This window comes from Lutjanus erythropterus, chromosome 1 (assembly GCF_056507025.1).
Source record: "Lutjanus erythropterus isolate fLutEry1 chromosome 1, fLutEry1.hap2, whole genome shotgun sequence".
Taxonomy (NCBI): Eukaryota; Metazoa; Chordata; class Actinopteri; order Lutjaniformes; family Lutjanidae; genus Lutjanus; species Lutjanus erythropterus.
This window is the reverse complement of record NC_139317.1, coordinates 14,564,060-14,583,015: the sequence shown is the minus strand read 5'-3', so window position 1 is coordinate 14,583,015 and position 18,956 is coordinate 14,564,060. Positions and strand designations below refer to the sequence as shown.

At 38.0% G+C, this 18,956-nt stretch overlaps 2 protein-coding genes across 2 annotated transcripts; one reads left to right on the top strand and one right to left on the bottom strand.

Annotated features, from left to right (window-relative positions):
- Positions 1-1,633: 1,633 nt before the first annotated feature.
- On the top strand, positions 1,634-18,934 carry il1fma (interleukin-1 family member A). Its single transcript, XM_084714444.1, has 9 exons — positions 1,634-1,801; positions 2,093-2,248; positions 13,016-13,130; positions 13,242-13,357; positions 14,707-14,803; positions 15,475-15,844; positions 16,968-17,087; positions 17,204-17,343; positions 18,211-18,934. The coding sequence occupies exons 1-9, from the start codon at positions 1,773-1,775 to the stop codon at positions 18,430-18,432; spliced, it is 1,365 nt and encodes a 454-aa protein (XP_084570570.1). The 5' UTR covers positions 1,634-1,772; the 3' UTR covers positions 18,433-18,934.
- On the bottom strand, positions 3,916-9,803 carry LOC146332720 (uncharacterized). The gene is made up of 5 exons (XM_084714451.1): positions 9,664-9,803; positions 8,921-9,134; positions 6,961-7,154; positions 6,654-6,869; positions 3,916-4,802 (listed from the first exon to the last, which is right to left on the bottom strand). The coding sequence occupies exons 2-5, from the start codon at positions 9,132-9,134 to the stop codon at positions 4,335-4,337; spliced, it is 1,092 nt and encodes a 363-aa protein (XP_084570577.1). The 5' UTR covers positions 9,664-9,803; the 3' UTR covers positions 3,916-4,334.
- Positions 18,935-18,956: the final 22 nt, after the last annotated feature.

Sequence of the window (18,956 nt, the reverse complement as noted above, 5' to 3'; positions counted from 1 at the left end):
AAATTGTAAAAACGTTCCAAAAAATATAATTGACTGTAATATGAAATATCCATAAAATATGTCACTTAGTCACGAGTCCTCAGTTTGCTTAAAACAAAGGGGTCTCATTAAGAAAATGGTTAAAAGCTGGTCTCAGTCAGAGTCTTACAGTAACTTAGTGGTCTCAAAGCTAAATTTTATCAACTCTATTGCAAACTGTTATTGTTCTTGGTGTTTTGATTGTTTGTTTAGAAATGTATCCTGTAAATATCAGTCAAAAAGGACCCAAACTGGACTGAGGAGGAACCTGTTCGAGAAATAATCCAAAACAAAACACTGCAAGGTAAAAAATGATGTGACAAAATAACAGGAAAGCTCACGCAATCACGGGGTTTTTTCCCAGTTTTCAAAATACTGTTCTTGGTTATGAACTTGAGGGTCACAGCAGCCCACATACCACCCACCACTGAAACACCACAGCTGATCTGACAGCAGCGATCAGCTGCGAGCGGATCAGCTGGTCAGTCAGCTGATCAGTCAGCTGATCTCAGCGCTGCTGCTGCTGCTGCTTTTGGTTTCTCACAACTTTCGCCAAAATCGTGTCAGAGAAACTTCTCAAAATGGTATTACATCATCATCATCATCATCATCATCTGCCCGGGATGCTCCTCGCCCTGTACTGCAGAAATTCAGTATTTCACTCACGAGAAAAACACCACAGCAGCTCGCTGAAACTGTTACTTCCTCATATTGTTTTCGTTTTTAAAAAAAAGTCCCTGCTGTAGCCCACATGTACAGTACCTTTTTACTAACTGTATATTTTAATTATATTTTCGTTGTGCGTAACAGGAGAGCAGCGTGTTATTTACTTAACCAGGAGTAACAGCACTTTCATCGGTTTAAACATTACTGCCAAAGTTAAATCAAACTGTAAAATACACCCACCTACCTGAAAGCAGTGTAATACAACACGACACTGTTCTGACTGTTTACTGTTTTTATGGCGGTATTTGAAAGATCGCTGGTTTATTGTCGTGACAGCGACTTCTTCACCTCCTCAGGTAGGATTATAACCCGGAAGTCAGGCAGGGGGGCGTGGCTACACATATTCCCACTGGGCGAAAGGTAAGAAGCTTGAAATAATCGTGTACAAATTAGTTGTGTAGCACCAAAGGTGACAATCAGGTGTAAAATGTCAACTTAAACGTAATAGTTGTGGCTCCAGACAGATTTTCTTTCCCTTTTTTGAACAAATATGGCTCTTTTAATAATAAAGCTTGCAGACGGCTGAGTTAACCAAACTAGATTTCTTCCTCTGGTAGCTTTGTTGTAGTTCAACTTCTTCCAGTGTGAAGTTACTGGTAACTCCACCACATGCACAGGGCTAAAGCTGCTGCTCCCAGTCAACTGAAGTCAGTCCAGAGTCACAGAGTTGTTTCATAGGGCTTGAAAATATTTAAAAATGAATGACTGGACCCTCAATGATGAATATTTGTTTATTTTAAACAGTAGTTACCTAAAAAAGTAAGTTTCACAGCATTTATTTAAGTGTAACCCGTTTCATAAATCATCATCAAAAATGATCATCAATAATAGGTGACACACATTTAAGTTCTTCAGGCTAAGTGTTGAAGTTAAAGCCATAAAAGGCCTTGCATTTGTTGAATATATTCTTCAGTTTTAGATTTCTCCGCACTCAGTTCAGAAGTCTCTGCTTTGTCCGATTGCTGACGGCGCATGATGTCCTTGGCGATTCGCACGCTGGCGGCCTGTCCGCCAGCCAGGTTTACTGCATGAGGTCCAACCTGTGTGGGCGAAAAAGGTAGAGGACGTGTAAGCTGTAAAGTAAAATCATTGTTATATAACTCTACTATGTAAAAGACTGACCTGAAGAGCTGTGTACTGCCCCATCAGGTAGAGCGGACACTCTTCTGCCCACTGTAAGCTTTCTGATATGCACGGCCAACCATCTATCACCTTCATGGAGAAACAAACCAAACACATTCTATGAATCTGTCTTTTATGAGTTTCATTGTCTCTTGTCCACAATAGACAGTAGTAAAACATCTGTATGTCCAACCCACCTGAATGGGGAATTCCTTCATCACCTCAGAGAGCAGCGGGTCCTGTTTGACGTCCAGTTTGCAGCCGGTGGCGAGCCAGATCATGTCTCCAGTCCAGTGCTCCCCAGTGCTGAGGGAAACGCTCCAGGCCTGACTTCTGTAGCACCAGCTGGTTTCACTCACCTGGACAGATGCATGAGATTCAGGTAACAACCTTCCCTCATCTGATTTTATCACATCTCATTCACCTTTAATTTAGTCTTGCATTGGCAGACTTATCTCCACAGTGCTGTGTCAGTGCTGGAGAATGGTCTTGCCGCACAAGTTGTCACTGTGCTATAGTGAAAAACATGCCCTGGATTGTTTGTGTTTCATTAAAACACTTGTTTTGGTGGAGCATTGGTACACGGGGAAGAGAGCCCCGTGGCATAAAAACGGCTAAGTGCTGCCAATGGCAGGCTTATATCCACACTCTACGTGCAATGAGTCAGTCTACCCTCAACCTCAGGGCTGGATTATACTGCCAAATGGACACATGGACAGCTGCAGACCTCACACACGTCTATTAGTTCTGTTTATACTACAAATCCAGATTCCAAAAAAGTTGGGACATTGTGTAAAACATGAATAAAAACACAATGCAATGATTTGCAATTCATTTTCAATCTATAATCAGCTGAATGTAGTATAAAGACAAGATATTTAATGTTCAAATGGATAAACTTTGTTGTTTCATGTAAATATACACTCATCCTGAATTTAATGGCTGCAACATGTTCCAAATTAGTTGGGGCAGGAGCATGTTTACCGATGTGATACATCAACTTTTCTTTTAACAACAATGATTGTTGAAGATTTGAAATTGAAATTCTTTCCCATTGTTGCTCAACAGTGCGGGGTCTCTGTTGTCATGCTTCATAACGCATGATGCATTTTCAGTGGGAGACAGTTCTGGACTGCAGGCAGGTCAGTCTAATACCTGAACTCTTCTACAAAGCCACGCTGTTGTAACACGTGCAGAATGTGCCTCGGCGTTGTCCTGCTAAAATAAGCAGGGAGTGTACCTGTATGAACCTGTCAGCATTAATGGGGCCTTCACAGATGTGACAGTTACCCACGATGCCATGGGCACTAACACGCTCTCCTACCATCACGGATGCTGGCTTTTTAAGTTGAGGTTCATAACAATCAGGAACGTCTTTCTCCTCTTTAGCCCGGAGGACAGGACGTCCATGATGTCCAAAAATTTCCAAAAAATCTAAACTGTGGACTCGTCAGGCAACAGCGGACTTTTCAACCGTCTGTCACTCCATCTCAGATGAGCTCAGGCCTAGAGGAGTCTGCAGCCTTTCTGGATCTTGTTGATTTATGGCTTTCTCTCTGTATGGAGTATGGTCTTCATTTGCAGTTGGAGATGCAGTGACAAACCAACAGTGATTTTCTGAAGTGTTCCTTATATGGATTTTTTATTGCTGTGCCATCTGAGGGGTCAAAGGTCACAGGCATTCAGTGTCGGCTTTCGGCCTTGCTCCCTATTTTCAGAGATTTGAATCTTTTAATGATATTATGGGTTATAGATAGTGAAATACTAATTGATTTCTTGCAACTGTGCATTGAGAAAACTGTTGGCCAAAACCTGCTGACAAAATTGATGTCATGCAGACCCTCGAGCGCTTTATACCCTGTGGGATGCACATGTACCTGACAGTATGTCTTCACGTCCACCTGTCCCTTCAGGATGAACGGCTGCAGGTGGATGTAGGCCTCTGGAGTGACGGCCCCTCCTTTCCTTGCCTGGCGAATCATAGCTAGGCGTTTGTGGAGACTCCGTTCGTTATAGAACTGTCGTAGATAGGCTTGGCCGTCCATCTTGATGCCGTGCTCCACGTGGGAGTACCGACCCACCAGGCTTTCCACATCGCCCACATCAAACTGTTTTAACTGCAGAAGAAACGATGAAGATTTGTGTGTGTTGGAGGCAGACGGGTGTATCTACAGTAAGTTTTAAGGTTGGTCTACATGCAGGTTCACACTGTCACTAGACCTGCAGGTGCTTCCTCATGACCCATGTCACATGGCTGGCACCCTGCTGCAGCGCAATTGAGACGACATGAGCGCTGGTCAGACCTCCACCAACTACCATAACTCTCTGCCCTGCTTCACACACTACACACAGTTCTACACACACATAAGCATACAGTACGTGTAAAGGAGAGTGTTGCAGTGAGAGTGGGGCTTCAGATAGCGAGTGAAGTCTGCAGAAACACTGAAACTTCAGGTGAAAGCAAAGAACTATTGAATATTCTCAAAATGCTGGACAAATGTGAAAACATAAAAGAAGAGATCTGACTCACCATCAGTGGGAAAAGTCTCTTTCTGTCTTTGACAATCTGCGTCCTTAAGTTTTTGCCGAGCAGTTGGCAGGTGGTGCATGAGTTGCACTGTGTGTTGCAAACGCTCCTCTGGGTAACTCTCTCCGATGCTTTTCACCCATGAAGGGATGTTTGCCATCTGGGCACGGGTTGGTCCTGTTGCCATAACAACCTGGCGGGCTTTTAGGATGATGCCCTCTTGAAGTTGGACTTGAAAATATTTTACTCTCTTCCTTGACCCATCTCCCCTCCTTTCAGGCACTCTGATGGCCTCACCCTCTGTTTCCCGCTCCTTTATCTGCTTATCCTCTTCCTTGTCTTCAATCACAGGGGTGATGTGCTCCACTGTTCCTTTTACCAACACTTTGTCCAAGTTGTATCTCTCCACCTGCATGTTCACATTCATCAGTTCAACAGCCTGGAGAGTGTGCATATGCTGCATAAAGGGTAACTTTGGTATTTTTCAACCTGGACCCTATTCTCTGCGGTCTGGAGAAACACATCTGAGCTGCAACGTCATAGTAGGTCCACTGCTTGTTTTTGCCAGTGACAGGCTCAGATTGTTATTTTAAGTATCTGACAATGTTATGGAAAGGATCACTACAGAGATATTTTTTTAAAGAATAAAATATGTTTTGTTTAACCAGAACCAGAGAGGTAATAACTCTCACCAAAGCCACCAAACTCCATTTACAGAAACAGTAATTTATCACTGTAAAACACGCTTCATTCAAACTCAACAGAAACTAAATAAAAGTCACCAAAACCATTCTGGTTCCTCTTTCCACTGCTCCAACAATCACAGACTGTGGTTTGGTTGAAATAAACCCTTAATTTACAGAGTTAGATGTGACAATATTCTGGTTGTACATGCCATTTCTCCTCACTACTTCTCAGATGTGTGACCTCCCTCTCACTCCTGGTGATGTAATGAGATGACAATGATTATGTTAAAACTACTCTTTTTGTGAATGGAGTCTGGTGGGGTTTGGCAAAAGCAACAGAACAGCTGTTTCCGAAAAACAACAAGGATCTTACTCTTAAATAAAAAGGTCTCGCTCAGTCGCGATCATTTCCGTAATTTTGTCTGACACTTAGAATAACAATCTGAGCCTGTCAGTGGCAAAACAAGCACTTTTATTAGACGTACTTGGACGGAGCAAGGTTGCAGAAAACATTGCAGCCTGTTTCATGGCTGAAGGGACCAATTTCAAAAATTGTTGTCCCCAGTAGTCGCTTTGACATAAAAACATGGAAAATGGCGTCCAGGTTGAAAAAACCCAATTCTCTTTAAAGAACTATGTTGGAATTATTTCATATTTTTAAATCTAAATGTCAACAAATCCCATGAAGACCAAAAACAACAACGCCTCTTTGTTCATACTGAAGACATAAGTCTTGTTATTTTGGAGGCAACATAAGGGCTGTCACAATATCAGATTTTCACTGCATGATTATCATGGCTAAAAGAATTCACAATGACTGTATTATTGATTACTGATGCCATCTGTCAGATCCATCTTCAACTTTGTTTATTGTACATTTTCAAATGAATTACAGTGAAAATGCAAGTGCAGGGAGGCGGTGAGAGAGTTTAAAACCATAAATGATTTTTCACTGCAGTAGGAATCACTTTTCTCAAAAATCAAAGAAAACTCAGTAAGATCTGCTCTGTGAGAGCATTCAGCGTGTTTAAGAGGTACTGGATTATTTATATGATATTGTCATATTAACATGATGTCATTGTTAAAATGTCAAATTTATCATCAATACCAGAATATTGTGACAACCGTTTTCGAAACAAGTTTGTAATCGTATCTCTTAAAGTGTCCAATCTCAAAGCCAGTTAACAAATAACTCCAAACAAGCATGAAGCAAAAACACAACACAGGTTATTTAGATGCAGAGTCACATGCTTTTGGAAGTTTCTTTTATTGAGTAAAACTGTGACGATGAATGTGATGTCAGTGAGAGCAGTGGTTGAAAGGACAGTTCACCCCAAAAGTACCTGTAGCGCTTTTTATTGGTGGGATTTGCTGGAAAGTAGAAAGTAGTAGTTCCTTTATGTTTGAGTTTGGAGTGAATTGTTCCTTTAAAAATAATTAATATGAATACTTGCAAACAAGTCAAGCAAACAGTATTTTTAAATGTATTAATTGCCTAGTAGATTAACATAGTAACATCTTTGTAAGATTAATCGTACCATGCAGAACACACACAAATACACAGTTTCTCCAACCTGATCCTTAAAGAAATCCACACTGAGTTTGGTTCCTGGCAGACTGAATGATAAACTCTTCTTCAGCGTTGACGTGATGTTTAAACGTTTCCTCTCCTTCTTGCCGAGCCTCATGTCATTGAAAAATGCATTTTCATCCAGAATATAAACCTGGTCTGGGAGGCTGTGAAGCTCCGCTGTGCGATCATGCTTTAAAACAAACTCCTGCAGAGCTTTCTGTCGATGAAAACACAGACACACACGTGTTTTTATTTACATGCATGCCTTCATTGTTTCTACTTCAGGGGGAATTTGTTTGTGTTTTTACCTTATTGAGAGGATCTGTGTGCACCACAGTGTGTGAGCGTAGGTGAGGGATGTTCAGGGCTGTGAACTGGCTCTCCCACAGAGTGGTCCACTCTCCGTAGGAATCTACCACTCTGAGGCTCAGCGGGGGGCAAATGACCCTCTCTGATATCGCTGACTTTGCCAGTTGCTCCTCCAGTGTCACGCCTGCAGAGACTAAACACAAACCACATCTGAAGTGAACTATGAGGACACACAGGAACTAAAGGTCTGTTTGATCATAGCAGTAACAATGAAAAACAAGCATTCATTTATTTGGAGTTTCATTTTGTCAGCAAACTGACGCAGCCTGAGTCCAGGAACCACTGAACCACACGTCTCACACCTCAGATTTTGTTCAGTGAATTAAACAGAATAGAGAAGTGAGACTAAGTAGAAACTGAGTCTGATTATCAGGCCAATATGAAGCTTAACAACGTGGCCAAAATGTTTGCAAAGACAAAACTAAAAATAAGAATAGAAAGCCACATTATGAGATGCAAAATTAAATACGTTTCATTATTTGATATGAGCTTGGTCAAAGTGACTGACTTCAAAGTGATAATTTGATAATTTGAGTCCATTTTAAGTCAGAATTATGAGCAGCTATTAAAAATGCTGACATACTGTATCAAGATATGAGATAATAATTTAATCGCTCTAAGACAGATAAAGAGAAAGACTTTGTCTGAACTCATTATTGTTAGTAAACACCTAATGATTATTTTAATTATTGATTAAGCTGTGAATTATTTTCTCAATGAATTGATTATTTTGCTGATAAAAGCTCACAAAACACTGAAACATGTCCATCACAATTTCCCAGAGCTCGATTTAACATCTTCAAATTGCTTCAAATTGAAACCCCAAAATATTAAATTTAGTTTATATTTTAGAAACTGAATCCAGAGAAAAAAATACTAATAAATACTCATTTAAAAATGACTTGGTAACACTGTATTTTAAGCGTGCATTTATTCAAAAAAGTGGTGACCTGTTCGTCTGATGATTAATATATGATTAATGGTGGTATAATTGTGAAATCACATGAATTAACCGTTTGTTGCTTATGCATACGTGATACAAAAGTATTTTCCTTTCCTAACTAAATAATTGACAGTTGAAATAGTCCAAAATTAATCATTTTAAAACTAATTTTCATTCTTATTTTTTTCCAAATGCATAACGCCAAAATATGCAGAGGGACTGACGTTATTTGAAGAGCCACAAACATGATGAAGTCACGAAGAAGTAATTCTTAGTTAATCATGATTACAACACATAATACATGTGCACCGCTGTGACGGGGCAGTTTTTTTGACCTGTCCCTTTAACTGCAGACGTACTGATGAAGAAGACATTCATGATGATTAAAATACTTTAGTTGTTGTTGCATTACTTAATGTATTTTTCTTACAGTGAGTCATGCACAAGATAATTCTTGTACATTTCTGATAGTTCTACATGAATGAATTTAGAGCTGCGCAATTAATCAAAATTTTATCGAATTCACATTATGTCTTTCTGCTATTTTCAAATCGAAGGATATGCAATATTTGTTAAAGGCAAAATGTGAAAACCTATAAATGAGTGAATGATGACTTCAGAAAACATCTTCATTTGGTACAGATTCCTGCAAAAAATCACACCATAATCATTTTAACGTTTTTCAGTCAAAATAAGAATAATGATGTTAAAATTATCATTACCGTTAATATCGTAAATAATATTGAAATATCAGTCAGAATAATCACAATTAGATATTTTTTTCAAAAATGTTCAGCCCTAAATGAATTCATGATCATTTAAGTACCCTCAATATAAAATACTACCAATTACATAAACAATCAATTGATCATTATAATAGATCATTTTCTGTCTAATTTCCTGACTTGTTGATTAACTGACTGAGTCTTTCAGCTCAAAGGTCAGACATGTTGTACCGGCTGTCGCCCTCCTCTTCTTCTTGCCGCCGCAGCGTTTGTTGTCGGACGTCTGTGGGTTCGTCTGAGGCCTCGGAGGGTCCGAGCAGGAGGGCGGGAGGGGTAAGTCATGTCCAGGGCCTGAGTTTGGATCAGGGTCAGGGTTGGATAGCAAGCTAGCCAGGGTCAGGGCATGAGGGCCACCCCCTATTATTAACACATCGAGTATCACCATCTGAAACACACCCCACGGACACAATACAGGAAGGTGTTAATACACACCATACAGTTAAAAGCGAGTGGGGGAGGGTGTGTAGTACTTTCAAAGCCTCTTTTGTAACCAGACTAGTTCCTTAAACTGCAACAGGATGCTTTCACTCAATGGTGGTTTACACTGACAGATCAGTGGATAGTTTTCTAGTGTTTAGTGTTCAGCATTTGTTTCAAATTCAGTCTGTAAGATGCAAACAAATTCAAACATATTCACAACGCTGCACAGGCAACAACACAAAAATCAATAAAAAAGGATAATAGAGTTAGATATTTCCTTTGGTCTCGTGGTATTTTTTGTGGCATTTTTATTCACACTGAGAAAATAACAAAGTAATTCAGATCAAAACAGACGTTCTACTTTTAGTCTTACATCATTTTAAGTAAAATATACACACGACACACTGACTAAAGAGTCTATGAGTTGTTAGAAGAAGTTTCTGCTGTTAAAAGAAAGTCAAAACAAACACACACGTCATGCAGTATCAGACTACCTGGATGAGTTTGGATTGTCAGTGTATGCCAGCCTCTGTAATAATGGTGGAAACGTGGTCGGTGTCTCAGCTCTGGCATACTGTACCGCAGCGTGCGGTGGTGGTGGTGGCAGACCTGGAGGTTTGCGACAGTGGCGTGTTCCTCTCGTGTAACTCAATCCTCCTCAGCGTGTACAGATTTAGCTGGACCTCGCTGGCTCGACAGGGAAAGCTGGAAATAGCACGAGTGTGTGTGTGTTTGTATAAATTTAGTAACACAAACCATTACTAAAAACAGTGGAGGGATTGCACCAGATGGTGTGGTATTTCTTTTCCTTTATTTACTTATTTAAGGTAAAAGTCTCTGAGATTAAAATGTCTTTTCAAGAGACAACTGGCCACAAATATTTTTTACAATAATGAAAAAAACACAATCCAGTTGTTCAGATATCCAGTAGAAGGAATAGTTTGGAAAATATGCTTGTTGAAGTGACAGTTTTGAAGATTTTCATCTGCTAATCAGGCTTGAAAAGTCATGGATCATATGTAACGGGATTACATAATCCGGATACCAAAAAAGTAACTTTATTCCATTACAGTTACAGATTAAAAAGACATAATCAGATTATAGATCCGTTTAGTAAAAATGGAGATTATTTTTAGGATTACAATTTTAAAATAAAGATGAATATAACACCATGCGCAGTGCACACACAGCTTCCCAGTTCATTATCATGCTTCTCTGGGTGGAAATGCCACCATTTTTTGTTCTTAAATCAATCAATCAATCAATCAATCAATCAATCAATCAATCAATCAATCAATCAATCAATCAATCAATATATTGTCCACAACAAAGGAAGGAACAGCAGCAACACTTTGAGCTGCCATGATTATTCTATTATTATCAACTCTTAAATTTATTTGCATCTAGTTTGATCATTAATTAATTGTTTTGAGTCATTTTTGAAGAAAAAATAGAATATTTTCTGGTTTCTTTAGTGTTCTTTGACAGTAACCTAAATATCTTTGGGCTGAGGACAAAATAAGACATTTGAGGACCTCATCTTGGACGTTGGGTAACACCAGTCAACATTTTTAACCATTTTCTGAAATTTAATAGACCAAACAACTAACTGATCAATTTAGAAAACAATTGCCCGATTAATAGATGATGAAAATAATCATTAGTTGCAGTCTTAAAGACACCATACAAGGCTCAACAATTTCACCATATTTTATCTTAAGGTCATTCAAAAGTTACATCGCTTTAATACTGTGATGCTTGGATTACGTTACTGGCTACGTTTTATAAAAGAGATAATTAGTAAATGTACTGGCACACATTTTTAAAGTAACCCTCCAAACCCTGCTGCTAATTCACTCTCTGTCGCTGAAGGAGGTGACACAATGGTGATGAAAGTATTGCAATATTTATATGTTTGCAGTATTACAAACTGGATGTCTGTGGCGACATTCCAGTTACTGCTAATATAATCTTTATGACCGGAAATCTGCAGATGAATGAAGGATGCTGAACGGTGATTACTGCTAATGCAAAGTGCACATTTCCTACTGCTGCAGCTTCATATCAAGAATATTTAACTGGCGACACCTGCGGCCTCGTGCCTACGACTAAATCACAGCCATGATGATATTCGTTCCAACACCACCTCCTCTCCTGTGATACTGTGTCTCCACTATAGAGTTATTTACAGTCACAGAGGAAGCAATATTCATCCAGTAGTTCCTGTGTCTAATGTGACATACTATAAACCGGACGGTTGTGATTTCCTCTTCTCTCTGTATTGGATTTTGAGTCTTTATGATACATTTTCACACAAACACTGCTGTTACTGTCACAAATCATCTCAATCATTGAATATTTAGGAAGTGAACATCCAGTAAAACAACAAAAACATGTTAAATGAGATGTTTTATGGTCACAGTACAGAATAGGATGGTGTGTGTGTGTGTGTGTGTGTGTGTGTGTGTGTGTGTGTGTGTGTGTGTGTGTGTGTGTGTGTGTGTGACTTTCATTAGTCAGTCTGCTGCTCCTCTACATGAACGAAAACAAAACAAAAGCCCACTGCTCCGAAAATACAAACTCTGTAGTTTGAGTTCAGTCCCTGCCTGTCATCATTTTGTGTTAAGTTGCTTGCAATAAGTATTAGTTAATTGATAATAAAGCCATTTTAAGATTTTATTGACATTAATGTATGTTAACAAGATTATATATAAGTATTAATAATATCATAAGGAAATGTATTGTTAGATTATAAGACATTTATAAACATTCTTATATGAAACTTGTTTATAGACAGCTTGAGAATGTTAATGAGAGGCTTATTAGATTCTTATAATTGCTTATAATAACATTACAAACACAGTTATTTAGGTCAACTAACATCCTTAACTTTCTTACTTACTGTGTCATCGTTAATCTCATTATTAAGCTTTTGTTGTTGGTTTATTAAGATTTCTACATACTTTATTTTGCATTTATTAGCAGTTAACGTTGGATTTTGGGGGTATCTGATCTAAAGTGTGAACAGAGCTCATTAAGGTTAATTAATCCTTTACTATGCTCTTGTTAACAGTTAGCCATGATTTATTTTCGTTTTTGCTATTTTCAGGCTTTTGTCCCCTGCTTAGAACTGCTAGCAAATGCATAATGAAGTATGAAGTATAAATCTTAAAAAAGCAACAACAAAAGGTTTGTAAAGGTTTACCAATGACATGATAGATAAATTAATAAAACTTATTTTAAGTAGTCTATGAACCATGAACAAGTTTCTTATAAGGGTCTTATTGCCTTTTAACTAACGCTTATTACAACCCCCTTTACATAAAGTGAATGCTTACAACTCACAAACAGAAACTTAGTCATTCAGCGACATGTAATGTGAATAAACACATGTGACTGTAATGTTGTCAGAGAAGCCAGTATTTAAGTGTTTTCTTAATCTTTGATGACATATCAAATCATATCATATCATATCATATCAAATCATCATATCATTTTATGATTTAGTATAGTAAACAAAACAGGTGTTTAATGAGATGTTTACTGTTACAGCACAGAACTGGGTGGTGTGTGTGTGTGTGTGTGTGTGTGTGTGTGTGTGTGTGTGTGTGTGTGTGCGTCACTTTTATTAGTCAGTTTGCTGCTCCTTTGCAACAACAGAAATATAAAACACTTTTATTGAGGGACTCTCGCCTCTGAAGTTCTGCCTTCTAACAAAATAAATGTACACCGTGTCCCCTTTTTTATTTAAGATTTACCAATCTTCACTGACTTCCTCTTCTGACATCAGTTCCCCATCCATGATTGTATCAGTGACCCCGCACTCTTACTTCCTCTTCTGTTCAGGCAAAGCAGAAGCAGAAACACACCGTGGGCTATAAAAGAATGCCACCGTCACTGGTTTCTTCTTCAGTCTCGGACATCAGCAGCAGCAAACACAGCCGGCACCATGGACCTGAAGGTGGGTGACGAAATCTGTCCTCTGACGCCGCTGTATGTGAGATGTGTTTTGAAAGTTACGACTGCGTATGTTGTTTGATGTTAAGATAAAGTTTTTTTTCGTTTTTTCTAGGATTCTCTGGTTAAGGGAGGCGTCTTCATCGTCCATCAGATCCATGACGGGAAGCACCACTATGAAGTGGACAACGTGATGAAGTACAGGAAAGCCAGTGGAGAAAAAGCATTAAGGTATATAAATCAGACACTGGCACCAACTAACACAACATTTTCTTCAGTACCCAGTATTTCAGAAAACCCCATTTATTATTAACAAGAATAAGAATAATTTTATTTGCGTAGCAGTGCTTTCCGGAGCGGGGAAAATTTAATTTAAAAATATATAAATAAATAAATTAATTAATTAAGAAAAAAATTCATTTAACACAAGACATAGAAAGGATGTTAATTTATAAAAAATAGTTCAATTTCATCGTAGTCAATTACTGCAAATAAACAAGAACAGGAAAAAATTCTATTAAAATGAAACAAAAAGTCTAAAAAGAGTTTTGATTCAGGTTTAAGAGCTGAGACAGTTTCTGCAAACAGATTTTAACTGGATGGCTGCTCATGATATACTAACAATTTCTAAAAAGTTATATTTTAGAAAAGGGTTTGTAAATAGCAAGAGATTGTTTTAATAAATAAATAATGTCGATGAGACGTGAAAAGATGAGTTGATTAAATATTTTGGCCTCGGCCTCTGGAGATTTTCTTACAGTTTTTCTTATATATATTTCTGAGGATCATCAATTTATTGATTAATCAAGAAAATAATCTGTATATTAATAATAATTTGTTGTAATAAACTGTTAGAGCTGCTAAATTTTATAAGCAGCTTTTCAACATTTATTAATTCAGATTAACTGCAGGTATTCTTCTTCTTCTTCTTCTTCTTCTTCTTCTTCTTCTTCTTATTATTATTATTATTATTATTATTATTATTATTATTATTATTATTATTATTATTGTTGTTGTTATTAAAATGTTGCTGAATCCAGTATGTGACATCATCTTTTTCCAACTAATCTCAGTTCTCTGAGTAAAACAGAAATACAGACGTCTCTAGTGCGAAACTAGAAGGCTAGAAAGCAAACCTCCACCAAGACCAGCAGTCCAGTCTGCTGTAACTTGAAAATCTGCGAGCACAATCACCACGTATATTTATACACAACAACTGATAAAAGACATTCATTCAAAAATAAATAAACTAAGTGATGCTGCGTAACAGCCTCTCCTGTAACAGCTATGTGTTTTTCTGCATTTGTGATGCTTCATGCTGTAAGAGACGAGTTTTAATTTGAAAGTAACATACAGGATTCAGAGGTGAAGTAGCTTGTTCAGCAACTTCTTTATTTTTCAAACAAAACAGCAAACCAGAGCGGACGTAGAAACTCTGTTACACTATAAGAGGAGATACACCTGCCAAATGGTGTTTTGGGTTTTCTCCATAATTGAGAAAACCGGTGGGATTAAACGGGTTAATGTTGTTTCTAGCTGTAACTAAAAACCCTGTTTGTTTGTTTGTTTGTTTTTCTCAGGAAAGGAGACAAACTGATGCATATTAACAGTGTAGACCTGCAGGATGTCACACCTGAGGAGTTGGCACAAATGTTAGCTGAGGGCAGTCCAATGCTGGTGAGTTCATCCAGTTCATATTGTCACATAAGTCCTTGTTATTTTAAGAGAATAATCTGTCAAACTGTCATGTCGTTAATTTAAAAGTCTTTTTTCCGAAACTCATGTGTGCCTGACATACAAAACCGCTTTTCATAAGCTGCACGTGGAAATAAAATTGAACAGTTTAACAGTTAAAATGCACCTCGGTATTTTATATCAGATTATATTGTATTGCACTGGAAATAGATCTACACAACTAACTATTATTTTAATTTTTGAGTGATTTCTTTTTATTTTCTTGATTAAACGATTAGTGGTTCGGCCCCTAAAATGTTTCCCAAAACCAAAAGGGTACCGTCCTCAAATGTCTTTATGTTTTGTCCACAACCCAAAGATGTTCAGTTTACCGTCAAAGAGAAGTAAACAGAATTCATTCACATTTATGAAGCCAGAAACAGAGACTTTTGACACTTTTTCGCAAAAATCAAATTAATTGATTATCAGAATAGTTGCTGATTTAATTTAATAGTTTGCAGCAGATCTATGAATCAGTTAACAGTAGCTGTGTGTTTAGATGTTTTATTAAGGTGGACGCAGTGTCAGACACAAAGAGACACAGATTCAAATCTCAGTCTGAACCTACATGCTCTTCTGTTCCCCCCACCCTCACCCCTCCTCCCGGGCCTCAGACGGTGCACAAGCCTTGCAGGACGAAGGGGCCCGCTGAGCCGCCGTCCCCAGCTGAGGAGACGTTACGTCCCGTCTCCAAGGACACCGTTCTGCTCAGCTTCAGCATGACGATGAAGAGGGAGGAAGAGTTGGAGAAGAATGGAGTGGGAGAGGAGGAGGAGGAGGGAGGGGAGGATGCGGGTATAGAGGAGGATATCTGCAGGGAACATGAGGACAAGGACCTGCTCATCGTCTCCATGACCAAAACCAGCATCTCTGTGGTGAGCGGAAGGGGCTGCGACCACGGCAGCTCCTGTCAGGGCTGTCACGGGGGAGGATGCACCTTCAGTGATGTCGTGGTGGTGTCAGAAACCCGCAAGGTGACGCTCGGTGAGTAAACTGGGTTTTTGTCTCCTCGGGTTTTCTCTACTACAGCTAATAGTAGTAATTAATCAGTAAGTTAGAGTTTGGTTTCATAAATCTAAGGATTTTTATTTCTAATATATTTATGAAAATACAACATGTCAAACTTTGTCAGCTAAAGAACAGTAAAGTCCTGAAGAGACGGAGACAGACATTCAATGTCATTGTCAATATCAATGATATTAAGATATATAATAGAAAATAACTTAAATAATTAAACTAAACTAAAGAAGTATCATAGAGGAAGTATTTGGAGATATTTTTTTTTAGGTAAAAATACCAATACAACAATAAAAATACTGATTACAAGTAAAATTCTCCTGAAGTAAAAATACAGTACAGGAAGAATATCAGCTTCAATTTTCAAAAAAATACTACTAAATACTAAAAAATACTCATTCAGACTCCCTCCTAAAGGTCACAAGATAAATCTAACGGATCATGACGTGATTAATGGGGTTGCAAAGAAGAAAATAAGTCATAAATAAATTAAAAATTATGTTCATTTTTTCAGACTTTTGTCAGCTTTAGTTTTTTTTATGTGAAATATTGGATAATTTGACCAGTTATTTATCGTAACCATCTGATGGGAAATAATTCTATTGGTGAAGCTGCTAAAAACTCAGAGACATCTAAAATTTATGTACAGAAAGCTCTGAGAGGCCAGATAGACAGACAGACAGACAGACAGACAGACAGACAGACAGACAGACAGACAGACAGACAGACAGACAGATAGATAGATAGACAGATAGATAGATAGATAATCCGTGAAACAGGTGAACAAAAGTTTTGCCAGCATATTTTTTAAAGTTCAATAAAGAAGTTTCACAGGATATTCTTTCCAAATTAAATATATAAATAAATATAATCTGTGAAACTGGTAAAAAAAAAAAAAAAAGAAAAAAAAGTTATACCAGGATAATTTTTCTAAGTAACATTTTAAATGAAAAAGAGAAAAAAAAAAAGTTTAGGTTTGTTTGTAATAAAGAGTTAATTTTTTTTGTATTTTTTTTCCTTTGTCTTACAAAGAGGGTATATATTCTGAAATAAAGCCTCTGTGTCTTATTGTTCTCTTTGTCACATCAAGTTTCTAGAGGAAGTTTCAAATATCAGAAGACGGCAAACGCTGCCATTGAACATGTGGCCACTCACCGATACCTCCGAGGTCTCTGTTCTCAAAGGACAGTCTATGCTTCACCAAATCCAGGTTTGTCATTCAGCGCGCGAGCGTGTAACAACACGCCACGTAAGCCACCGATCGCACAGATACTTTTCATCCATTCATTATTGTGTGTAATTTTCTTTTGATTGTTTTGTGTTCAGAGAAAATCACCATCTACTCCTATAAGTCAAGCATTGTGGACACTAAGGAAGAAGGAATCCCAGTGGTCCTAAACTTTACCGGGTCCAGCTGCTTCCTCAGGTGCTGCATGGAGGGAACCAAGGTGGTCCTACAAGTGGAGGTAATTACTATTACTGAGGGAGTGTACACTTACACCAACCTACTTCATACATTTGTAAGTCACATGGAAATGAAAGTTTTCAGTAATTAAAAAAATCAGCAGCAAATGAGGCTGCACCGAAGTGGTTTGAACTAAATTCTAACATCAGCATGCTAACGTGCTCAATGCTAAGAAGGTGTCATTTTTACCATGCTCACTGTCTTAGTTTAGCATATTAGCAAGCCAGCATGTTCTATTTAGCAGAGGTGGGAACAAGTCATTGTTTTAAGTCACAGGTAAGTCCCAAGTCTTTTCACTGAAGTCCCAAGTCAAGGCAGGTAAGTCTTACACTTTGTTACTTGACTTGAAACTTGAGTGGGAAACTTTCATCTCCATCATTTTCAATCGGCACAATTTACGTAATGCATTTATTTTTTTGTTGACCAACACACAGGTTCTGTACGTGAACAAAATTATTTTTGGCGTAATTTTTCAAGCCTCAGCTCAGTAACGTAACATTAGGTTTTCGTGGTTCCCTAATGCAACTTGATTGGATGCTGTCAGATTGGTTCACATCAAGTGGATCTGGAGAATTAAGTGTCGACTTGCTGAGAATGAGGCATCATAACGTTAATGAATAACAAATAACATTAATTGATTGGGAAATGAAGGGAAATTAATTGATGTCTGGCACATTTTTAACATACTTTTTAATCTTTGGGCTTGGAGGATGACTAACTATTAAGTTTCAGGAAAGCAAGAAATATGTATGTTAAAGAAGATTGTTCTTTAATTCTGAGTTTAAGAAGTTAATTATTATGATTGCAAGCAAAGAAATGATCTCACTGCTAGGATATTGAACGTTTGTGTGCACGTTTGTTGTTGCAGACGTGTGAAAAGCAGAGGCTGAAGCGGATCTCCACGAGCGATGAGAGCGCCCTGTCCTTCGTCTTCTACATGAAGTCAGCTGATCGGTCAAAACGGCTGAAGTTTGAGTCAGCGCTGCACCTTGGCTGGTTCATCCAAATCGTCAACACTGACTTGGTGGAAATGGCGAACATGAATGGAGAGATCGAAGATCAGCCCTTCCTCTTCATCATTCAGAAGTGATGGAGAGTCAGTTTCTCTGAAAGTATTCTTTCTTAGTTCTCAGTCTGGTCAGTTTAACATTTACATTTCTCTAGTGAGTTTTATTTTGACTTGAAGATGATTTAAAACAAAAGAACAGCACGAGAGGAGCTATTTTGTTTGAGCTGCCGCTTCCAGGGACAAAAAACAATGTCAGTGTGTCAAATTCTGCTATTGCAGAAGTGCGTAGATATGTATCATACAAATAATTCAAAAATGTTTTTGTGTGTGTTTCAGACTTAAATATATGATGCCATTTTTTGTAATCAGTTTTGTTTTTGAAAGCAGAGGTTGGAAGTAACAGTACAGTAGTACAAATACTACATTAGATTTTTCAGGTATCTGCTTCACTTGAGTATTTATTTTTCTGTCAAGTTTTTACTTTCACTCCCAACATTTTAACACAAATATCTGTACCGTCTTTGAATACATTTCAGAACCTGTAATTTTTCACTTTTACTGCAGTAAAGAAGATGAATCAGTACTTCTGCTGTTATCAGTCTCTC

What these genes read in the sequence shown, in the direction of transcription:
- il1fma (XM_084714444.1), top strand. Translation starts at nt 1,773, where the DNA reads ATGAGGTCCAACCTGTGTGGGCGAAAAAG. An exon ending in CCGGCACCATGGACCTGAAG is followed by an intron (nt 13,131 to 13,241) that starts GTGGGTGACGAA and finishes CGTTTTTTCTAG; the next exon opens with GATTCTCTGGTTAAGGGAGG. An exon ending in CTATGCTTCACCAAATCCAG is followed by an intron (nt 17,088 to 17,203) that starts GTTTGTCATTCA and finishes TTTTGTGTTCAG; the next exon opens with AGAAAATCACCATCTACTCC.
- LOC146332720 (XM_084714451.1), bottom strand. Translation starts at nt 9,134, where the DNA reads ATGGTGATACTCGATGTGTTAATAATAGGGGGTGGCCCTCATGCCCTG. An exon ending in GAAGAGGAGGGCGACAGCCG is followed by an intron (nt 7,155 to 8,920) that starts GTACAACATGTC and finishes GTTTGTGTTTAG; the next exon opens with TCTCTGCAGGCGTGACACTG. An exon ending in TGGATTTCTTTAAGGATCAG is followed by an intron (nt 4,803 to 6,653) that starts GTTGGAGAAACT and finishes GTGAACATGCAG; the next exon opens with GTGGAGAGATACAACTTGGA.